At 41.0% G+C, this 9051-nt stretch overlaps 2 protein-coding genes across 5 annotated transcripts in view; one reads left to right on the top strand and one right to left on the bottom strand.

Annotated features, from left to right (window-relative positions):
• Nucleotides 1-4497: 4497 nt before the first annotated feature.
• LOC108498575 (cytochrome c oxidase assembly factor 6 homolog) lies at nt 4498-6471 on the top strand. Of its 2 annotated transcripts, none has more exons than XM_017817446.1 (3): nt 4498-4590; nt 4773-4929; nt 6099-6471. In XM_017817446.1, exons 2-3 carry the CDS (start codon nt 4786-4788, stop codon nt 6192-6194), a joined length of 240 nt encoding a protein of 79 aa, XP_017672935.1. In that variant the 5' UTR covers nt 4498-4590; nt 4773-4785; the 3' UTR covers nt 6195-6471. The 2 variants fall into 2 exon arrangements, with proteins under 2 accessions (XP_017672935.1, XP_017672936.1); XM_017817447.1 differs by having other exon boundaries at nt 4568-4586.
• Nucleotides 6472-7131: 660 nt separating this feature from the next.
• The window catches only part of TARBP1 (TAR (HIV-1) RNA binding protein 1), a 34668-nt gene continuing 32748 nt past the window's right edge, over nt 7132-9051 (bottom strand). For all 3 annotated transcript variants that reach the window (XM_017817564.1, XM_017817566.1, XM_017817565.1), the window contains 2 exons: nt 8774-8910; nt 7132-7511 (listed from right to left, as the gene is read on the bottom strand). In XM_017817564.1, coding sequence (XP_017673053.1) covers nt 7346-7511; nt 8774-8910 — 303 coding nt within the window. In that variant the 3' untranslated portion in view covers nt 7132-7345. The remainder of the gene's footprint in view (nt 7512-8773; nt 8911-9051) is intronic.

Here is a 9051-nt window from a genome sequence, read left to right on the forward strand (position 1 = left end):
AAAACCTCTTGTCCTCATTTATTTGGTAGTTTCATTTATTTGGTAAAAAGTATCCTTAGAAAATCTAAGTGCAGTGGTTCCTATTCTCTCCAAAAAAAAAGGGCCAAGACAAGTCTGCAGTAAGCCATCCATCCTTCAGACTACTTTTAACATGAAAGGACAAGACTACTGAAAGACTGAGACTTTGCCTTTGCTTAGGGAGAGCTGCCTTGGCTAACTTCCACGGAATATTTACACCAAACTCCCAAGTTCTACACATCCCCCAACTGACCCAGACACTTAAAAGATCCTTACAGGATTTTTTAAAGAATCCTATAATCAAGATTAAAACCTGGACTCCAGTGAGGTCAGTATTCCCACCATCACCTGTTTTCCCAAAATGCTCCATTTTCTGTTTTCTTCCTTCCTAGCAATTGAACAAAAATGGAACTCTGTCATGAAAAAAGTGCCTATTATTAATGTAAATTACTTCACCTTAAAAGAATCCTAAAACTCCAGTTGTTGAACTTTTTCATCATCATGATCACCACTCCTCTAGGTAGTCTAGTGATTTTCAGACTGCACTCCACACAGTACTCAACCGATGTCCATGAGAAGTCAAAAAAAACAAGCAAGCCTTTGCTCAGCAGGCTTCAAATCACTGAGCAGTCTGGAGAAGGTGAAAATCACCATTCTGTCTATTCTTTCTCCTCTGTCTCCATACCAGCCTGAACAGATGGCTTACCTCCTAGTCAAATCCCCTCCTGCACTACCTGATGCTTGCACATGTGCAGCCCACTGACACACACAAAGCTACCACAGAAAGCTGGAGTAGTCTCTTCCTCTGTCCCTCCCCCTGTGTCCCAAGGCAAGTACTTCATCCTCTATGTTCATGTCACACTGGCACTCCCTAGTGTGGGGATACTCGTCACAACACCCAGACAAGTAAGCATTTTGAAGAAATCAAGGTAAAAGCCCCAGCACACATTTAGTTAAAATTAAAAAAAAAAAAAAGAAAAAAAAAAGAACAAAATCACATGAATATTCACATTTTCTTAAGGATTTAGAAAATTTATTTGCTAAGACCACCAAACAAAAGCTACCATTTTCTTTCTCATTGTACACTTCTCCTTCTTTATTCAAATATACACACAAATTTTTGCTAACTCATCTGAAGTTTCAGCATGTTATTGTTAACAAGAAACTCACAAAAGTAAAACTCAGAGTGAAGTCTTTATGAAATAATGAAGAGGAGTGCTTTGCATAAGGCCATACAAAGTACAGTATATATTTCTTAAATATTTCCAATCTAGAGGTGATTATTGTGTGCACCTCATGGGGCTTCTTTGCTTAATTTACTCCCTTTTTAATAATAAAACTAGGTACAATCAATCGCTGTGATGATTTTGCTTTTTTAAAATTATTTTTTTTCACCAAACATAGCAAGGAACACTGTAATGCCAAAGGAGTCAGAGTTACATCCTTAATGGACATTTGAGAAGGAAAGGAGGAAGGAGAAAGAGGGAAAGAGGGAAAGAATCTTAACTTACGGTTCTCTTGAACTACGTATTTTAAAAGTTTTGTTAAAAAAAACCCCTTGGTGTTCCGTAACAGAAGAAAATATCCCACACTACCTTAGGTAAGTCTTTGTTATTATTTGCAGCAAAATAAATAGTTATACACAAGGCTATATTGCTTAAAGAACTCATTTTTAAATCCAGTTCCTTGAACATCTATTATGGACTATTAGACTATTTCAATAAAAGAAAAACAAATCAGCTGAGCTCCTGGTATAAGCACAAAGCTGAACATAGCTACAGCACATCAAGGACTGGTAGGGAAACCTGTGCTAATTGCTTCCAAAGTGAAAGGAGAAATCATCAGGGTTGCCAATCAAGAATCTGCTGGGCAAATTTCAATTAAATATGGGGTAAGTAAGGAAGTAAGGCTGTAGGTGAGGAGTGATCTGTTAGACATTACTGGATGGCAAAGCACACACAGCGTCATTTCACAATTAGCAAGGACAGGCACAAAAAAATCTACAAGCTGAACCACTGTATAAATTCCACATGATTAACTGCATTTCTGGCAAGAGTTTCAGTGGGAAACAGGCATCTATTTCTTTAACATCTATCTCACGAACTGCTAAATGGAAATATAATTCAAAAACTTCAACTGTGGCAACTAGCACACGTAACAAATCTGGAATTTTTTTCAGCCTCTCTTCTTTCTAGAACATTAGCCTCTGCCTAGTTATGATAAATATCCCATTCATTACTTCCTGGGCTCATTTACCAAAAGTAAAAGACTAAAGATAAATAGTTAGAATTGGCTAATTAACAACAAAAGAACCCCACCTCCTTATGATGGCAGTTTAACCAAATGGAAATAATGCCATTAAAAATGTATTAGATAAATATTTTTCTATTCATACACTTTCTAAAACCAGATCACTAAATTCCCATAATATCCATTACACAGAGTTACTTACGATTGTCTCCAGTGAGTACTTCTGAGGCCACAGGTCATTAAAGAATAAACCATTTATCACAAATATCCCAGATGTGCTATTTGGGCTTTGTGATTAATTATATATAATTATATTATCCCTTCTGTTTTGTGAATGCAGTAACTAAACAACTTTATACGCACCATAAATTTTGAAATCTAAACCACAACTGACATTTCCTACTATTATATTCCATTATCACATGATTCAGTCTTGAGATTTAATATTAATTTTCTTTTCAATATTCATGCCTGTAAAAGCTTGCTTCACAAAATCCTGAGTGCAAAAGGGTCCTAAGTAAGCTGTAATATAAATTTACTTCAATATTAATTCTTTTCAGCATAAAAACATAACAGAAATTCTATTTTTGTGGTAACTTCCAATCACCTTAAAACCTTTGTTCTATTAGAAATTAAATGACTGTATTTCTTGCATCTCTTACCTACCATAGTGTAGCAAACAGAACATGGTTAAGCAAATGGCCAGGGAAGAGAGCATGGACAGTGTTATATACCATACAACTTACAGCAGCAGTCAGATTGACATTTCTCAAAAAAACTTATCCCTTTCAAGAGGTTGGTTAGGAATTTTGACAACAAAATTCCCTCCAGATCTGGCTGGTTTACAAGGGAGCTCTGCTGAAGAAGTTCAAATCCTTGGCCTTCTCTTAAAATAGCTTTCGTATATCAAGAGGAGTGAGCCACCTGCAAGGAGAACCAGGAAAGGATGCCCTCCACCAGCAGCCAGTACCATGATCACATGCTGAGGAAGAAACACAGCTCAAGGGAGGTCGACAGTTACACCCACTCCTCGAATGGGCTGCCTCACACACCAGACGGAGCATCGGCTATCGGCAAACTACTAGTAAAGCTGCCGGATGGTCGTGGACCTGTCAGGAAAAACTCCCTGTAAAGCTGACAGGTGGTCTGGGAGCTGACAGGGGCTCAGCAACTCCCAGAGTCAGGCCCTTCCCAGCTGCCAAAATATCACCCTTCCCAAAACTGCACAGCATTACTATGGGAACAGGCACCATGGCTTTCAAAACTGCTCCACATATCCAGGAGGCTGATGCTTAAAAGGAAACTACCAATTCTTTGGCTTACAGGCTGCCAGAAGGAAATGCCACCAAATCCCAGATGAAATAACGAAACAGAGTTTGCTCCCTGATGCTCTATGCCAGCACTGTAGGTTTGGACCTGAGGCTGCTGCTGGGCTGAGGCCACCGGGTGCCCACCTGACCACCCCCAGTCTTCTGCTGTTGTTTTACCATCCGTGACTATAGGTACATTTTTCTTCCACCAGGGTAAACTAGTTTTTGTTTTTATTGTCATCTTGACTTAGCAACTGAGTCCATTCCGAGAAACCTTTCCAGAGTAATTTGTGTAAGAAGCCTACTGAATGAAATCAATGGATCAGCTCCCAGGAGAGAATAATCCTATAAGGTAAACTGTCGAAAATGCATGATGCGTACGTGCTATCATCATCAGCCTTCCATCCAGTCACTACCTTACTGTTTTGGTATTTAAACTGTAAGAAATTTACAGCGCCGTAAGTGCTCTCAGATTTTTTTTCCTAATTCATTGAATTAGCAAACCTGAAGCAGTTCAGACTGCATGTCATTACTGTTTACTTGATTTCCAGCTGCTAGGGTTTTATAAACACCAAATGTAAACCGGTCCTGGCCCCAAACATTTTACGCAACGATATTATCCAACTGGCTTTCCTATGTCTCAGAAAGAAAGCAGAGACACTTCATTTCTTTGAACAAATTATCCACTAAAGCACCGCACAGAATTCATTAGAAGAAAAATAGTTGTTTATTGTGTGCTAGAGAACAGAGGATAATACCGGAAAGAAATTAAGCACAGAAAAGCATCCCAGGAAAGTGATACTTCCAAATATCTTTTGCGTCCCTGTCGGGCCCGGGACGAGAGGGCCGCTGCAGAGCGCAGGGTGACAGGAACTCCCACGGCCCCATCCCCGCCGCGGCCGCAGCCGCAGCCCCGCCCGGCAAGGCGGGACACCGGGACACGGGGCCCGCCCGCCCATCGCGCCGGCGGGAAGGGCCGGGACCGCTTCCGGAGCGTGACCTTCCCGGGTGGGTGAGTGAGTGTGGGGCGGGCGCGGGGCTTTCCCTCCGGCGGCGGCACCGCTTCCCCCGCTGCCTTGGGGCCGCGGGCGGGGCAGCGCCGGCGCCCCGCCATGGGAGCGGCGAGGCGCGGGGAGGCGCCGGGAGGCGCCGGGGGCGAGGCGTGCTGGGACACCCGCCGTGTGTCGTGTCCAGGTGGGCAGCGAGGATGGCGGCGCCGACCAGAGAGGAGAGGACGGCGTGCTGGGGGGCCCGGGACGAGTTCTGGCAGTGCCTGGACAGCCACGGGGATGACGCCGCCAAGTGCGAGAAGCTGCGCCGGGCCTTCGAGTCGCGCTGCCCGCAGCAGTGGGTGAGCACCGCCTGAAGCTGCCTAAGGCTGGACGAACAGAGCGTGTCCTTGCCAATCTGTAACAGCAGCGACTCGGAGTCACAGCTACCTTGTTAAGGATGGCAGCTCCAGCTTCGAGGAGTGCAGAGCGTGGGCAGCCTTACGCTTTCCCATGGATAAGCCTGCACCCTTGCTGGGCGTAAATTGGTTTGCCTTGTTGGGAAATGAAAGCTCCTGAATGGACCACTGACTTGCCTGGGAACTGTGAGAAGCAGTATGTAGTACAAAGGGAAAGGAAAATAAGATCTCAGATTTTCAGATAAATACACAGCTATACAAACTTCATTGTTTAATTAGGAAAAAAAGTTTTGAAAGATACTTGAAAGCTTGTAGAAGTGTCCGTAAATTACTGTTACTAAAGAAGAGAGGCCAGTATGAAAGGGAGCTGACACGTAGTGCCTACAGTTGTGTGGCATCTTGAGACTGGCATCTGATACCTTCTTGTGCTTAAAAATAGCCTTTTTCATGCAGTGTAACATCACAGTAAGCCACCTGCCTACATGTAACTCACTCATGTTTCTTTAGCTCAAGTTATAACCCTTTTTTTTTAATAGGCCTTGCCCTTTCGTAACAATAGTGTCTGAGGGGCTGAACAGTTCCCGTTGCAGCTAGTAGACTGAAGTCAGTTAAAACCAAGTACCTTCACAGTTGCTGCACTTACTTGTACTTCAAACACTGTGCTTCTGCTGTACTTCATCTCTGGTGATGGCAGTCTCATCAGCAGTGCTTTGCACCATGCACATCAGGGGCTGTAGGCAATGAATTCAGAGGTTACGTGGTCTGCGATGCCACAGAAAAGCTGCTGGATTTACTTTTGCATCACAAATAATCTTTGTTGATAGCAGTGAAAAGAGCAAAGCAATAGGCTGCTTTTACTAGATCATGAAGTAACAGGATCGTGAACTTCAGAAAAATGAAGTTCACTTCCAAAAGGGTCCAAAAGCCCCCACAAACCAAAAACCAAACATGCCATTCTTTAGTCTTTTATTTCAACAGAGGAAGAAACTCCTAACTACTGTAGTAAAATCCTCAATTATCAATTCACTGATAATTCCATAGTCGTCTTGTGATACATAAACTCCTTCCTCTGCTAGTTTCTTCTGATAAACATCTTTTCTCTTTTTAAACAGGTTAAACATTTTGACAAAAGAAGAGACTTCTTAAAATATAAAAAAAAGCTTGAAACAGAAGGGTATATTCCTCCAGAAGCTGCCGGAAAGTCTTAGGTACTCTGCTTTCATAATAAATTAAGTACCTATAGAAAGAAGAAGCAAGAGAAAGCAACAGGAACTGCCTGAGTGCAAGACTGTCTCCCTGAAATGCAGACTGCTGTTCTTGTTGCCAGGTCTCACATGTCTGCTGGAAGATGGTTGTGTACAGCTTATGGTGCAGGGTTGTTCACAAATCTAAGGGTTTGAATGTATAATTATTAAAATTCTTTCACACAAATAATTGTTTAATACTGCAATGTATATATTCTAAGGAGAAAATAAAATTCTTTTTCAGTAAGTGAGCCGGGTTTTCCTTAAAAAAAAAAAAGTCCATTCCAGCTTTCATGTCTTGTCAAAGGGAGGTGGTGGTATAATGCAATTTGTATTTGTCATGTACCAAGTATTTAAAAGTATTTTAAAATACAGTTTAAGTCAGACATTGCTTTATATAACAGTGGTCATCAGAAGACCTAATGCATCCTGTGCATATGATATGTAATCTACCTATTTTGAGTATGCTTACTTTTTATAAGCAGTAGGAATTTTTACATTAGTGGTAAGTTTTCAATCAGTATCTCTGCTAGAAGTATGTCAGTTTATTTATCATGATTCTCATATTATGGTCTTTTGTATAATTTGATTACCTTACTGATGCAGTTCCATTTAAAGATACAGAGAGTTTACAGCAGGATTAATAAACTTGACTGTGGAAGGCATTTAAACAAGGGGCACCATTTAATGTAATTATGTAAGTGAAGTTACCTTCCAAAAATTATATAATCTAGTAGATCTAGATGCTGGAATCATTAATACTTTGGCTAAAGGCACCACTTCAATTTAAAGCATAGTCACCATAACTGAAGTAACTGGAGTAAAAATCCTGTGGTTTTGAGTGTGGGATTGTTCACAGTACTGCACTGATGTTCTAACAGTAGAGAAAACACACGCCACATGCAATATAAATAGTATTTATTTCCAATGCAACAATTTGAGGAGGTAAAGTATTAAGGCATTTAAAAGTCACCCTGAACACTACAGAAAACAAAACATGCAAAAGTTAAGAATCCTCATTCACCCTGAGTTTGTATCTCATCTATTCAGAATTTCATGTCGTAGCACCATAGGAAGCCACCTAGCTGTACTATAAGGCACGAGACTCTTGGCAGTTATTTTTGTTGTTTTTGCTTGATCACTTGTTGCCTTGTGTACTCCCAGATCAGCAGAGCTCCGCTTACGTGAACATTGAGTGATCGAATAATACCCTGCTGAGGAATTTCCACACAGACATCCAGATGGTGAATCAGGTTTGCTGGGATTCCTTCATGTTCATTTCTAGTAAAGAAGAAACAGTAACTTGTATCTGAGAAAGGACAAGTGTTCCAGAAAGCAGAAAATACAAATGTCACAGCAGCATCCAAATATCCTTTGACAAATATGGTGCATCTACCTACAAGTGTAACTGATGACAACAAATGATTTTTTTAAAAGCAGTAATACATTACAAGTACAAAAAAAAACATGGGAAGGCCTGACTAAGCTTTGATGTAGGAAAACTGGTGGTGCACTCAATTTTCAGTTCACTGGTCCAGCCATAGCTGAACACCCAACATAAAGACTCTCTTGCTTTTATTTTTAAACTCCATATATAGCAAAATGATCAGCTATAGATGAAATGACCAGGGCATGAAGCTGCTGGCACAGCAGGCAAGCTCACCTGCTTACTTTACATTTGGCATAAAGGAATGTCAAAAACTCATTTGAAGCCTTGAACTGGAAGTTTTACCTTTTCAGAACTGAGCACATCAGAAGATACCAGAGGTTACCAGTAATTAAAACTATGTTGTTAATTAAAAGAGAACACAGTGTCTACGAGAACTGCATTTTGAAGACAAGCTACACATAAAAAAGTTGGAAAAAAGGTATTTCTGCTCACACTGTCCTAAAAGGAATAGGCAGGCCCTTCCTCCTGGTCTCACTCAGAAGCCCTGCAATGCCAGTAGCTTTCTGACTTGTAGGTGCTTTACCGTGGATTTCTTTAAGTAGCCTCCCCCTTTGTATCACATCTGAGGTTTGTCTGCTTATAGACACCGTTTGCTTGTTGTCCCATCCTCTGCTTGTACCGCAAAAACTTCATCTTGTGCTCAATCCTTAACTTTTAAAGCATCTCCCAGCTATGCACACTCGCCCTCTGCTCCAGCCCTCCTCACCAAGTTAAGCAGAGCAAACAGGCTTCACTTCTTGCTGAGCTCACCACAGCCTACACGTACAGGGCCCCATATAACTAAACTGAACAGATGATATCTCTGTCACACCTGCAAAAAATACAATCCATGCTGTTGCTACCACCACCCATAATAAAAAGGAGTTACAGTGTATGGACAGGTTATTAAGTATGAGGAGAAGGATCATTCAGCAGTAGCTGTCAATACCTCCTACTCCTTAGCACATAAATCCAAGCTCTACTCTTTCCATAATCACTTCCCATTCTAAAATCACCTTTACCATTGTCACTTGGTTTTCATATGACCAAACTCTGACTAGAAGAAGGGGTGGACTGCAAAAGGTAGATTTACAAAAAAAGCATGTGTTCTTACCCCAGCAATAATAGTGACTTCTCTGGGAAGCAATATTCTGTAAGATCAAAACTTTTAGCTGTCTGCTCCACACCAATAATAGTGTAGCCTTCTGTTTTCTTCTGCTGTAAATAATCAACAAGCTGACATGGTTTCACCTACCCATTAAAAGTAGAGAGAAATACAAAAATATTTAAATAACACCTTTTGTAAACTTCTGAAGTTACTGTAAAAAACAATTTACTTGGACAGTTTTTAAGATCATTGACTTTTATCCCCGAAGACTCTGTCCATATACA

Source organism: Lepidothrix coronata, unplaced genomic scaffold (genome assembly GCF_001604755.1).
Source record: "Lepidothrix coronata isolate B3197 unplaced genomic scaffold, Lepidothrix_coronata-1.0 Scaffold61, whole genome shotgun sequence".
NCBI lineage: Eukaryota > Metazoa > Chordata > Aves > Passeriformes > Pipridae > Lepidothrix > Lepidothrix coronata.